At 39.8% G+C, this 15,200-nt stretch overlaps 1 protein-coding gene across 2 annotated transcripts in view; it reads left to right on the plus strand.

The window, feature by feature from the left end:
• MSRA (methionine sulfoxide reductase A) overlaps window positions 1-15,200 on the plus strand; it is a 395,608-nt gene that overhangs the window by 197,899 nt on the left and 182,509 nt on the right. For both annotated transcript variants that reach the window (XM_067556166.1, XM_067556165.1), the window contains one exon: window positions 838-957. In XM_067556166.1, the coding sequence (XP_067412267.1) occupies window positions 838-957 (120 nt within the window). The remainder of the gene's footprint in view (window positions 1-837; window positions 958-15,200) is intronic.

The following is a 15,200-nucleotide window of genomic DNA, read 5'->3' on the forward strand; positions in this document are numbered from 1 at the left end:
TATGAGTGAGCTAATAAATTTATGGAAGCAGCTTTCCATGGAATATAGCATTATTTTAGGGCCATATTTTTAAGTAAGGCATGTAGAATTGCATGTATCAATTTGCACAAACTGAAATTATGTGTACAAAAATTGTAAATCAGGTCCTCATTCAATCACCTCTTCAGGTGGTATACATTGATGTATCTCCCCTGAAATCAGTGGAATTTTGCCCATTTTACATCGGCTGAGAATCTGGTCTCTTTTGATAACTGGCCACGTGGGTGAATGAATGAATACCTGATTTTTGTATGCACATCAGATATTTGCATGCATAAATTAACTAAGCCTGAGTTTTTTCTCCTCCATGATCTATAATTTGGTTAATTATTACTCTGCCACCTTTAAAGATTGCATGTGCCAGGAAGCAGAACATTAAATAAATGTTTGCCATTAATACAAATTATTGTGTTTTGACAGCTTGCTAATCAACTAAAGGAAAATGCTGCTATAGAAATATGTACAATTGCCATTTAAGCAACTTTTTTTTAGGTGGGTGGGGATTCATGTCATTAAAATGTATGCCTTTGAAAATCTTATAGGTTATTCTAAATTTTGCTAGCTGTCATATGTTAATATTCAGACGAATCAGAAGTTTTGTCCATGTTTCCTTCATGAAGGGGAATGGATTTGCACAGAATTGTAAATCCATAGCTAATCTTGGTGGACATTTGACCATCATGTGCCAGTTGCATCAGTAATTTTTAGTACAGACAATCTCCATTAATGAATGTGCAAGTGACTGACTTATAGGAAGTAGATCTTGACATCTTGTTGTGTACTTTACACATTATGCAGGTATGGGATGTTTCTGGGGAGCAGAGAGAAAGTTTTGGACACAGAAAGGAGTCTACTCCACTCAAGTGGGTTATGCAGGAGGGCATACCCTGAATCCCACCTATGAAGAGGTTTGTTCAGGTATGTCTGTTTCCTTTGCTTTCATAGATCATGGACCTGATCCTGTGATATTATGATCTGTGTTAGTGGGAGTGGACAGTGACCATAGCCTCTCAGGATTGGGCCCATAATGAAAACGATATCTACCTTAGCAATCTAAATGTTAATATCATCTAAGACATTTACAAGGCAACCATCATTCCCTAGTATCTAATTAGCTGGGATGCATACAAAAGACTCTAAGGGTGGAAAAGAAACAGGTTTACATTGTTTTTGTCTATTATGTTTTCCTATATGATCTCAGGAAATTATAAATACTGTACACATCTTCTTTGGAAAACTGATAATGTACAATTCAAACAATTCCTTTAGTACTGACAGAAGTCAGGAGTTGGATCAGTCTTTCTTTTTGTTCCTTGGATGTCTTGAGGTGCTCCCTACCGCACCCAAAAACCTTCCATTTGTTTTTCCCCATAATCCAAATCCGGCAATCTTTACAGCCATTTCAAATTGATTAGTGTTGCTCTTACAGTGTACCCACGCCGGGCATAGTTCTCCACTGCTTGCTCCTCCTACACAGTAGTTAGTAGACTATAGCTTTGAGGTTTTACTTTGCTTTTGTTCTCCTGTCAACACTTTTTATGCCAACTGCTGAGACTGCTCTACCACTTTTGTTTATTACCTGGCACCTAGGGATGACATAAAGCACTGTTGAAATTTTGGAGGTCCTAGCAATTAATAGATGTTACATCAGCCAAAGAGAATTGCTGCAGAGCACCCAAGGAAACAGAAACCATCTGTAACAAAATGGAAAGTGAAAGGTGATGTTAAGTCTCTTTTTTAAGCAAAAAATGAAACACTTATAGGATATTATAAAGCAAAAATTACAGAACCTATTTTTACATAGGCACAGAGGTAATCTTTCAGTAGTGGCAACTAGCAGTAAAAATTCTCCTGAAAGTAAAGACTCAGTGTAACTGAACTTAAAAAACCCACCACCAGACTAGAACACTGGGAAAGGACACTGTACCCTTGGCATTAACTGCTTTCTGAAAGCTTAACTTGCACATTACTACACCTTGGCCCTGATTCTCCACTTCCATGCACCATGTGGAGTGTTTACAGCCGTGTGTGTGTCGTCTTCTAGCCATCTGGCACTCTCAGTCCATTCTGTTCAACAGCCTGATCAGTAGGTGTAAAAGGCCCACAAAATCTGACCCTAATTCCCCTGATTATCAGACCTTTTATGTTGGATAGTAAAGTATATTACAATTTTCCCCATCCCAAAACACACACAAGTTCTGGTACACTGCAGCGAGTTAGGGTAGAATTTTGAGGGCCCTCTAAAACTACTGAGTGCTGGCCGCTGGTCAGAGGAGGTGTGAACAGAGGCTGGAACAGGGGATGGACTGGGGGGCCGGTGAAGTATACAAAGAGTGTAGGCTTTCTTGAATACCTGCACTGTAGACTGGTCTTGCTGCTAGACTTCAGAATAGCTCTATAGAGAGAGGGGGTAATATCCTGTTGTAACGGGGTCCCTGGGCTGAAGAGCCTGGAACTAAGCCAACCCTGATTACCAGATGAGCCCCACCTGAGAGGGATCAGGTGCTCCCCTATAAAAAGCATCTGGACACTGCAGCTGGGGATGTTGCTCAGGGAGAATAGAGACTGCTAGGTGTGAGTAGATTCCAGTGGAGATCCGGGACTAAGACTTCAGCCAAGAAAAGTTGGAAGTAACTTGCTAATGCAGGAAAGACCCTGAGCAAGCAATGAAAGAGTGCAAAAGCTCTCCCGGCAGAGCGGCTTGGGATTAGGAAGAGAAATGTTTGTTTGTGGGACTTTAATTTAGGACTTTTTTTATTTTTTATTTTATTTTAGTTTTATTTTGTGTGATTAAACCCAGACCCCAAGGATGGGTATTTTGATCTCAGAAAAAGCATGTGGAGTCTGTAAGGAGAAATCGAGGGAGGAATTATTAGCAGGCCATTGCAGAGAAAGCCCTAACCATGGGCGGGAGGGGGGCAACCCTGTTACACCTGTGTACTGTATTTGTCTGATTTAGACTCTACTTTTTTGGAGCGTGTACCATGTCTTTCATGCATAATTACTCCACGATAATTAATTAACTAATGCTCCTGGAATAAAGAGGGGGGGAAACTATGGAACCCAATCTGCAATTGGCCATCTAAGTTGAGACCTGGTGTGACAAAGGATAGCTTAGGGTCAGATGCCTTAGAGGTGCCCTGCAAAAATGGAGCATTACGATACAAATAATCCTAGTTTGCACATATGCATATGCCTTTCACCTAAGGATCTCAGAGCACTTGATAAATTAGTTGATCCCTACTTTTACCTACAAAGGCAGGTATTGTACCATTTTCATAGTGATCACCTGTGCACAAGCAAGAGCAGCATATAATGTCCAAAGGGGAGGAGGGCTTGGGAATGGGTGTCACACCTTCTCTTGTCAGATGATGATAAAAACTAGGGATTTTTTAAAAATTGAAAATAGCCATTTAAAACCAGTTTAAAACACTACACCAGTTTAGCTTAACCAGTTTCAGTTAAAACACTGAATCTAGCATTTTTCTGTAAAACAAACATAGATTTTTCATTTAGTGACAGTTACCGTTGCCTCAGAACAACTCTCACCATGTCAAAACCTTATGCCTTCTTTACACTGGAAGGGATTTGTCAATATAATTATTGATGTGTAGAGCTCTGTCCAAGACATTTTGAAAGTTCACTGGATTCTAACTGGTTCACCTCCCTCTTGGGAAGGTGGCAGAGCCATGATTTCTGCTTGTAAGAGATAGCAGTCAGAGCAGTGTCATACTATACAGAGCACAAATATTTATTATACAGATTGTCCTATCAATTGGTTTGGTGTTGCCTTGTTAAGTTGATATTTAGAGGCAATCGAGCTATTTTGAAGCTTATGAATACACTGATAGAAAATTATTTTTACATTTCATAGTATCTAGTGTACAGATGAAAGCATGAAAATGCATTCTGCAGTGGATAAGCATTCTGAGCTATCTTCAGTGCATTAGACTAATGCACAAATATGCCATTTTTGGCAAGTATTACACAACCCAGGCTCTTCATTCGCTATGAAATATCTCCTCATATTTTGCTTAGAGATGTTCCGAACAAGTCTGTGGTTATCAGTATATTCATATGTTTTTTGAAATCTGTACAACTCCAGTGGCACTGAAGTCAGAAGTGAAACAAATGATGCCGTTGTTCATGAACTGGTTGTGTGAAATTACCATATAAAAGCTGCTGCTTAAGACCATTTTCTGAAAAACTGGATTTTTTTTTGACTTCTGGGAAGAGGAACCTGTGAACATGAAAGCAGGTCATTTTATTCCATAGAAATACACTTAATTGATCATAATTTACATTGTACAGAAAATATGCCTTTTTCTTATTATTAAATATTTGTTATGGCCAGGGGGAGAGATCCAGAAATGTATTCATTGGCCTTGTTCATAATCTAAGCAACCCCCATGCTTTGTCTTAAATGTTGTGTATCTTTTATACGAATGAGTAATCCTTAAAATTATCAGGATGTAAAAGTCTGCAGCAAGCATTTATGTGGGATGCAATGTTACATGCAATATTCAGATGTGAAATTGTTTTACAAATACACCATGCACATATTTTACTGATGGATACCAGTGCATCTTGCATAGCAGGTGGTGACAGGGAGTACCTTTTATGTCTAGGAGTTCCATTTGCCTTTAAAGTTTCTAAGCATCCAAAGGTCACCCTCAAGATTTCTCTGTAGCTGGAAAAGAAGGTGGAGAAAGACCAAATTAATTTCTTGCTCTGTTATCTCCTATTCCTATGGTCAATTGGTGATTTTCAGAGTTAGCCCCTTCTCTGCTTCATCTTAATTACACATGAAACGGGACGCAAGGCTGCATTTCACATTCACTGTTAGTTATGATGTCTTCATTTTAGGAGAGGGAATGCAAAAAGCTTGCTTAAGTGACCTGGTGCCTGTTTTTAATGCTTGCATATCAATACCATGATCACAGATGTGGATGGCGCAACGAAGGGGAATTTGTTTTCACAGGCCAGTGCTGTGGGTTTTCCATTGTACTCATTGGTAAGGAAGGAAACAATCAGCATGGGGAAGGATTTCTCTTTGCTCTTCAAAGTGTTCCCTGTCCCCTACCTAGTATAGTTTAATGTTCTACCAAAAATTATCAGAATATTGCGATAGTGGACTATGTCTTGAAAAGCCCAGCACTTTCTTGGGAATAAAACTGGGACATCACAACATCTTTCCAGGGGAGTGTCTTACTCTCCAAAATGTTTAAATGCATAATTAAACTATACAAACATTAACCTCATTTTCTATAACTTCTAAAAGGACTTGAAGTATTTCAAGAACAGAAACTGAAGTCTGAAAGATTAAAGTCTTCAGACAGTAATGGGAATAGTTCAGAACATTTTCTTTTATTGTGAACATCATTGTCAAGAGAATAGATTCCTGTTGTGCCATTGTCTGTTCTCTTTACAGCTTCTCTTGTAAGAATGGGGTGTAAGAATTTTAATGACGTATAGATTCTGTGAAGAATATCAGTGTGCTGCACAACCTTGATCTGTTCAACGTTCTTCAGCGTGATTGGCTACCCATTCCACCTCTCTCCTTCCTTTTAGCCTCACTCACCTGTGAGAAAAGGTGGAAAGGTCAAGCAATCAAAGTACGAAATATTGAAAAGATCAAAGTTAGTGTATTAATATTTTATAGAGTATATTAGATATTAGAAGTATATTAGATATTAGAATTCCATATCATTATATCCATTGTTATAGCCAGACCACTGTTAGAAATAGGCCTCTTTATAGGCTTGAGATTAGACTCCTATGATCCTAAATGTGCAGACAAAATCATGAAATGTTCACCTATAATCTCTTTTTGGCAGGCAGTTGCTAAAGTAATAGAGTAACAAGATCACAACCATTTTCACTTCAGAAACCATCTTGTTATACGATAGAAGATGCTGCTGAAATATTATGACCTTGGCAAAAAGAAGTCTAAGGCATGCACTGAATGTCAGTTAACAGCTAAAATGCAGTTTCACCTAGAAAACTGCTATGGAAGACATAGCACCTTTTTATTTAGAAGAGCTTCTTTCTGTGTACATTCAGGGTCATTTAGTTAGCTTTGCTGACCAGAGTCTGAAGGGCCAAACTACAATGCACCACTGTGCACCGTGAAACAGAAAATAATCTGGATTTTATCATTTAAAAATAAAGGACAGCAGAGATCAGAGTCTGAGACCGGCCAGAGGGCAAACTGGGAGTCATGAGGCAAGCAGGGTCAGATTACCAGGAGATCAGAGTCAGGCAGTAGAAGGAGGTAGAGCAAGGGTTGGCCCTTTCCTTTTGGCCATTGGACTCAGGATGGTAAGAAGAAAATAGACGTTTGGATCCCCAGCAGGAGCATTGCCTTTTGCCAGAACCAGGCCATGAACTGAGATCCTTGATCAGAGATGATGCATTCTGGAAGGCCATGGAGGTGGACTATATGGCTAATCCATAGGTGGGCTGTCTCCTGAGTGGAGTGGGGAGGCCTATGCAAAGGATGAAATGGGTCATTTTGGTAAAGTGGTCCACTTCCATCAAAATTGTTGTAAATGTGTTGGACTCTGGTAATTCTACAATGAAGTCTACAATGATGGCCACTCTGGCTTGCGATGGGGTGCCCAAGGGCTGGAGGAGACCTTGGGGCTTATGGCTTGGTGTCTTGGCAGGAACACAAACATTGCAGGAGGCAATGAATGACCTTATCGTGGGGTACATCCAGGGCCATCAAAAGGAGCAGGATATTAATCATTGGGTCTTAAAGTGCCCCACGTGTCCTGCTAGGGGAGAGTCATGGCACTTGCTTGCAGAAAGCTGGGCATGGGTTGACCCAGGAGTGGGTGGTTCACACAGTGGGGCAAGTGCAAGATGGGAATGGGGTGACACAGCTATACCCCAGTCCAGACTGCAGAGGGGAACGTCACATCTGTAAAGGCAGTTCTTATAATTGGTTCCTTATCAAGTATTTCATAGCTTAGCTCTGCAAGGGGAGTTTCCTCAAGCAGTGTAGCACTTGTTCAGGACCAAGTCATTGGGAGACCCAACTGAGTGTACTCATCTTCTACAATGAAGGCTTACATGGTATCTGGATGAGTCAATATGGATGCAGTAGTGAAGGAGAGTTTAAGCTGATTGAATGCATACTGAACCTTCAGAGATGAATGGAACTGGGCATTATTCTGGAGGAGAGCAGTGAAGGGCTCCATTTGAAATTCAGGATGAATTGTCAATTTAAAAAAAATGGGTAAACCCCAGGAAGCGTTGCAGGTCACATACTGGGTGGGGAGCTGGCCAGTTTAGGATGTCTTGGGCCTTGCATGGTTCTATCTGAATCCCGGCTGGGATAAGGTGAAGCCCAAAAACTCTGCAGAGACCTGATCAAAGACACACTTCTTACGCTTGTCATCAGGGCCATGCTGCCATAAGCATTCCAGAACCATTCGGATGTGAGCAGTATGCTGGTCAGGATGGCTGGAAAAGACCAATATGTTATCTGGGTAGACTACTATGTAGTGGTCCAATATGTCTTGTAATACATCCTTTATAAAATGTTGGAAGGTGACCAGGGCGTTGGTCAGCCCGAAAGGCATTACACAATAGTCATAGTGGCCATACCAGATTTGGAAGGCAGTCTTCCACTTACCCTATTCCTTGATTTGCACGAGGTTGTACGCCCCCTCTCCTCCTACCCCAGCTCCAACTTAGTGAATAAATGGACAGTTCCCATGTGATCTAGCAACTCAGGAATCAGGGCTAGCTGGTAATGATTCCTGATAGTTATCTGATTCAGTGCATGGTAATCAATGCAGAGACAAAGACATTTTTCTTTATGAAAAAGACTGTTGTGTCAGCTGGTGAGGTTGAGTTGCAGATAAACCCTCAGGCCAGGTATTCCTGGAGGTATTCTTGGAGAGCTGTTAGCTCAGGTTCTGGCGTGGCATAAATTTGTCTGAATGGTAGTTTTGCTCCTGGCTGCAGCTCTATTGGGCAGCCATAATCCCAATGTGGAAGCAGGATTTCTGCATTGTTCTTTTAAAAAAACGTTAACGTAGTCTTGTTTTTTTGAGGGGAGTTCATATGTAACTGCATTGGAAGGCTGTGCCTGGATAGCTGCCCCCATATGAGTCTCTTAAGGTTTGGGTGCTAGGGCAGGCTCTACTGGTCCTCAACAGTGCTGCTGACAAAACAGAATGTGGGAGGAAGAGATTGCTCATTTTAGGAATTTACACATATTGATGTTTGTGTTAATATTTGTGAATATGGGATGAGAGGTTGCCTAGGAGTTCACGTTCTATATTACCTTTACTGATGCTATTAATTATTTTACATTTACACACTGCAATTCATATGTGTGATGCTTTACAGACAAGTCACAAGACAATCTTTGCCTCAGGGAATTTACAATCTAAAGGATCAATTCTGCAAACACTTTCTCCTGGAAGTAGTGATTACTACAGGTAGTAGCTCTACTGAAGTCAAATGGGGCTACTCATGGTAGTAAGAACTACTCCTGGTAGTAAGTATTTCCCAGTGTTAGACAGGTAACTCAAAAAAATAAAATAAAAAATAAGGGGTGCTGTACATAGTGGGTAAGGGAGAGTGAAAAACAAAAAGGCATTACAACTGTTGGGAGACCATTTTTCTTCATGGAAAGCAGATGGTATAAGCTGTGTGGGCTGTTCATACATTACTTGTTTATTGCAGTGGATTTGTTTTATTTTACTGATCCAACTGCTTATTCCACAAATTGAAATCTTAATTCCTTTGGTGACACAACACTAAGGTGCTGTGGAGATGATGATTAATGTTTTCAGGAGTATCTTATCTCTTCCTGATATTGAGATAATACTGTAATTACTGTGTGCAATCATTATAACCAACTTTTACCTACCTTCTTTATGGGATACACACTCCTGTGCTTATGTCTGAAAGTCTACAAGTTGCACACAATCTCATTCACAGCAGGATAATAATTCTCAGTGATTTTAAATAAGAGCCTGCATAGCACGTATCTCATGTAAATGATGAGAAAAATCTGTTTTTAGGAGCTTAAAATTCTATTTTTTATCAAGCTTTCTAGATAAGACTATTATTTCTTTGTTTATAAAACTGGAAGTATTAGGCCAAATTCTGCTGAGTTATACACTTTGCAAACACCTTGACTTCAAAGGGATTTGCTCAGCACATAACTGAGAGCAGAATTTGGTCCTGGGACAGGTGATACAGATCCTTTGGGGCTCTTGTGGTCTTCATGCATTCCTGTTTCAGTTTCCCTCTTTAAAGTGAAGTGGATCAGCTAAATATATAGCTCTAGTTTTTCTTTAGATATTTAAATACAACTTCAGAACTGATGCCCAGGCCCTCAAAGGTATTTTCGGAGTTAGGCACCTAAATACCTTTGAGGATGTGGGCCTGAAACCCCTTTTTATTTTTGCATGTGTACATTACAGCCACTACATTGCCACAGCTGTAGCGCTGCAGCTGTGCTGCTGTAGTGTAGCTGCTTTCTGCATCGACAGAAGGGGTTTTGATAATTCACTTCTCTGAGAGGTGGTGGCTAGGTTGACAGAATAATCCTTCCGTCAACCTAGCTGCATCTATGCCGGGAGTTAGATCTATCTAACTATGGTGCTCAGGTTGTAAAATATTTCACAGTCCTGAATGACTTAGCTTGACCTACGTTTTAGTGTAGACCAGGTCCTAGATATTTTTCTGCATTTTTCCAGGCAGATACAGACTTAGTGCTCAGAAAGAAAGTAAGTGAAAACAAATGCAAGCTGTTTGAAAAGTTGAAATGTCAGAGGAACAATGTGGTTTCATTTATACTTGGTGCCATTGAATTTTTGGAGGATGTTTATAAGGAAAATTTGCTCTAGTTTACTTAGTATGCTAGCTTTTGGTAAAGGTGCTTCATTGCACCTACATACTAGTATCCCTGAGAGTAAGTAGTACTATGAGTACTACAATCAGTAGTATGTGATGGTAAGATCTCAACGCCACTGTTAAGGCCCTTGAGGGGGGAAAACATAACAAATCCTTTATGGAAAATTTCACAATACTCTTTGTGCAACTTTCCTTTCTTTCTCTACCAATCGCCCAGTTGGCTCAGCCTGTGCTTATTCAGTGAAGTGATGAAATTATAAATTAATTTTATTTTCTTTCCAAAGTGCATAAAATGTTAATTGTGGCTGAAATGCCTTCCAGTGATTCTGTTCTAATGTCACATTTCCATAAAGTGTGTACAGTTTCGCTTTCTGCTAATGTACTGTATCGGCATAATAAAGAGTATATTAATGTTTCTAATTTCTCATTTTTGAGCAAGGCAATAAGTTAATGGAGAGCCATTTCTAACTCTAACCACGTAGGCCAGGATGCTAGATATCCCAACCCCCAGTCAGATTTTAGATTGGAATATGCCACACAGACTGTGTAGGTCTTGCTTGTAGAGCAAGCAGTCATGAGTAATGGTGAAATATCATATTCACTCATCTAGATTTCTCTTGAGGATTTGACAGCATCAGTCATGAGGAGATGTTGGGTTGTCTCAAAGAAATATCAGGGGTAAGACGAAGCATGCTCAGATTGCTCAGGACTTTCTCCTGACTCCAGGGCATCATAGGCAACTTCATGTCTGTCTCCAGAACCATGACCTGTGAAGTTCATGTTGCACTGTCCTCTCCCCATTTCTGTTTTAACAATATGAATAATATGAACATACACTGCAATATTTTTTTTAGTATTCTCCATCACTGTGCTGATCCAGAAGCTGGTAGTACACCCTAACTATTATATTTGATATTTGAACTAGAATTTGTAGCCATACAGATTCTAGCGACAAAAGGTTGAAGGTGTGTGACATTTTCCTTATTATTTTGGAGCATGTCTAGATGAAGGTGATGATGAATTCACACGGTGAATTAATATACGGGTTCGTATTTTAATTTAGAATGGTCTGTCTGGGGCTGTGTCGCAGTGTCACAGTGGCCAATTAAGACGGAGCAGGGCCAGTACAACTGTGTCTCATCAGCTCATTTCAATTAGTCTTAAAAGACGGCACCTGTGCCCTAACGGGGAGAGAGATCTGGTGAAAGGCTCAGTGAGTCAGGGCTGCCAGAGTCAGTCAGTCAGTATGGATGGATGAGAACTGCCAGACACAGTAGGTGTTTCCTTGGGGGACATCTGAAGGCAAGGAGAGGAGCAAGAGAGGTTTGCCAGATGATCTCCCCAAACCAGAGAGCCAGGGCTGGAGGGTAGAGAGGCGTTTACCCTCTGGTGCCTCCACGCCAGAGAGCTGGACCCAGGGGAAAAATGAGAGGGCCATGGGGAGTGAGGGATGCTCCCCTGATAAATATGATCTCCCAGCAGTGAGGCTGTGAGGGTTCCCACTGGGAAGGATGGCCTTGCACTCTAGTTGGAAGAGCTGGGATGGCTGTTCTGGCAGAGGGATGGAAGGGAACAGATGAGGAGCCTAGGTGTGATGGAAAATGCTGGTATGTGGGGCACCATATCAGAGTCTTTTACAAAAGGCAGGTTTCATGATATTATACCCAGAAATAAATACCAGTGATAATGAAATATGGCTGTTAATTTGTAGCTATAGCCATTTAATCAACTTAAATTACTCCAACTTTTTTGACAGGTTGGATAAAAATTGCTTTATTGATTTCTCCAGCTTTCCTTAAAGAAAGAGCTTACTGAAAAATAGTTATGCATCAAGGCATGATCTCCATGTGCAGACAAAACTCCCACTGATGTCAGTGAGCCCTTTGCCCACCTGAGGAATATGGGGGCTTGTCTATATGGGGAAGGTAGTGCACAGCGAGCTAGGGTATGGACTTTTATGCGCCAGCTACTCTGCACTAAAATAATTTGCACTAATTCTCTATGTGGAAACTTTTACTGCACACTAAAAGTGTCATTGGGCAGTTTATCTTAATATATTTGAAAGTGTATTAAGCTAAAGCATAAGAAGGCACTTTTACTGAGCATTAAGAGTGTCCACATGGGGAATTCCTGCAGAGTAGTTAGTGTGCTGTAAATTTGCACCCTACCTTGTTGTGCACTAACTTCCTTTTGTAGACAAGCCCTGAGTTATCCTTCCTAGCAGAGATGAGAAATTTGTTTCCATATTCAGAATGGACTGTGATGGGGGAATATTTAAAGGAATAATTTATCTGGTAAAAACATTGCTTCCATAATATTTTGTAAACTTTTAGAAGTAATCCTTCCACCCTTTGTTTAGTCTGTTTAGACTTTAAATTCTTCAGGTTTCTTACTATCTGTTTACAATGCCTAGCACAATGGGGGCCTGATCCTCACTGAGGCCTCTAGGTCGTGCCATATTACAAATGACATAATATTTTTTTAAGAATGACTTACCCATCCATGCGGATTAGCCAGTGTGACTCAGATGGTAGCTCTCTTACTTTACGATTAATTGATCATATATCTTTACTATGTCGTTGGCCCACAACTGTAGCCAAAAGGGCCTTGGTCTGTTGCCCTATTACAGGTGCCATTTTATTTGAGACATTATACCAGTGTCACTGAGGTTGGTCTGAAGAGAAGATAACTCTCCCTTCATGGCCCATTTTTTTTCTCATCTCCCAATAGCATCCCTCGTGGTTTCTTCCATGCTGCCACCTATACTTAGAATGGCATGTGTGATTCTGTGTGCCTTGCAGCCTTCCTGTCCTCCTTCAAATCCCCCTTCCAAAGTCACCATCTCCTGCAATCCAACAAGCAATTCCCGTATAAAGGATTTTGTTCTCTTAAGTCTCCTAACGCTATTGAAAAAATTGTTTGTGTCCCTTTAACTCAGAAGCAACAAGATTTTTTTACCACGAGCCAAGATAAGCCTGGAGTTGGAGTTCAGTGTGCAACTCTCACTTTCACTTAACAAAAATAAAGATCTTTAGAAGGGCAGAAAAATGTTTGAAGCCAGGAAAAGTGGTTACACCATTTCTTTTCAGATAATTCCTCTCTAATTGGTAACCAAAAGTAATGATGTTCTAATTACTTTTGAATTATATTGAATTTTTTTTTTAATTATATGAAAAAATTCCAATCAAGCAAAGTTAGAGACTGCTGTGCCACCCATGCAACCCCGTAACCTAATTCTGTGTATTTCTTCTTTTTTGCCTTCATCCCTCTTGCCTTTTATCTTTCTCAGCCTCTTTTCATGCTTGTTTAGATTGCCTTTGCAACAGGGCTTGTTTTGGGAGGCAGTTTGGTTCATAGGATACAGCACTGGCTTAGGAGGTAGGAAACCTGAGTTTGATTTCTAGCTCTGCTATTGACCTATTATGTGACCTTCGACAGTTGCATCAACTTTCCTTGCCCCTTGTCCCCAGATATAAACAGGGATAATAATATTTGTCTTTTTTCATAAAATGCTTTGAAATCTACAACCATGTAACTTCTGTAAGTGCTAGTAGGAGTAATGTGTATGTATCAAGGGGAGAATATACAGCAAAGCTTGTTCTGTCTTTTTCCAGCTTCGCAGTGATTCAAGAACATGAATTTATAACTGCTTTCATTTTTTAATTTGTTTACTTTCTAGCCCAGAGGTAGCCACATAACCTTACATTTTAAATAAAAACCTATTTTCCCCTCAATTGTGAAATTTTTCTCCCTTTACAGTCCTGTGAGACACAAAGGCACACAATTTAGTGTATCATGTAAATCTGACCCATGTATATTTTGCTACTGTGAGGATTTTATGATGTGTGTTGATACATGCGGTGTACTATATTCCTACTAAAAATCAACTTTGAACAGTCTATAAAAACATCACTTGAAATTGAAAGCAGCTCTCAGACAAAGTTTTCTTCAGGTTTGTAACAGTGACCTAAAAATATGGACCTGATTCGCTTCTCATATACAATGGCTTATGACCAGTGTAATACCATTGACTTCATTGGAGTGACTACTAATTTACAATTGTGTAACAGAGCAGAATCTGGCCCTGTACTCAGTGCTTTCCCTGAGACCTTAAACAATTCTGACACTTTGAATGTAAGAGAAATAGAATAGAATAAGAAACATTATAGTTTTACCCTGTGGGAGATTATAAAATATTCAGTGTCCATCCTGCATTGAAGAAACTCTGTAAAGATTGGATGCTAAATAAATAAATAAAATTCCGCTTGCTGCAGAATTGTTCTAAAACAACCAATTCTCTTACAAAAGGTTTTGTTCTCTTAAGTCTCCTAATACTACTGAAAACATTGTTTTTGTGTCTGTTTACTCGGAAGCAACAAGATTTTGATACCACAAGCCAAAATACTCCTTGGAGTTGGAGTTCAGTGTACAACTCTCACTTTCACTTACCAAAAATCAAGACCTTTAGAAAGGCAGGAAAAATGCTTGAAGCCAGGAAATGTGGTTAATAGGAGGGTGGTGATAGTGGTTATACCATTTCTTTTCAAATAATTCCTCTCTAATTGGTAACCCAAAGTAATGGGTAAGTGAATATATTTCACAGCAGCAGCTGCTGGATGTTCAGTGACTGGAAAACACAGTAATGGTTAAGTGTATGGAGTACTCATCCCATCAGTAAGAGTAAGTTAATCATATACAATTCATTGAACAGTAGAGTTGCATTTGCAGAGAAGTGAGCTGCCTTCTAATTGTTGTAGGTCTTTTTCAATATCTTGCAGTATCTTTTGTCTCAGCTGTAGCAGTTTTGGTTGCATCCCTAAAACTGTCAGTCTTCCTTATTTTTGCAAAGGCCTAACAATTCCTCTCTCACAATCCAGTTTAAATTGGACCAGATGCTGCATCAATAGAATAGTCTGCCCATCTTGGAGGCATTAAGCCCAAAATTATTTAGAAAATTGAAGCCTTTAACATACTCTGGATTAATGTGATTAAGTAGAGCTTGCTTTAATTCATAGCCATCTATTTCTTTATTAATAGCCATCTCATCAACGGGAGCAGCACATATGGGTACAAGATGACTGTAAGTTTAAATCGATTGCACTAAGCCTATAAGAAAAGCATTAATGTTTCAATAACAACTGATGTAAGACATCACTGTGGGGCATTTTAGATAGATTTGGACCTGCTTATAGATACAGTATTTATTAACATCTCTTAATTTTTTTATGTAAACTTAATAAATGAAAGTCTTTTTTTTCCTCGGGTCTGCATTTGATTTA

The sequence above is a fragment of the Emydura macquarii genome, unplaced genomic scaffold (assembly GCF_026122565.2).
Source record: "Emydura macquarii macquarii isolate MOO-44397 ecotype Brisbane River unplaced genomic scaffold, CSIRO-AGI_Emac_v2 contig_1676, whole genome shotgun sequence".
NCBI classification, from domain to species: domain Eukaryota; kingdom Metazoa; phylum Chordata; order Testudines; family Chelidae; genus Emydura; species Emydura macquarii.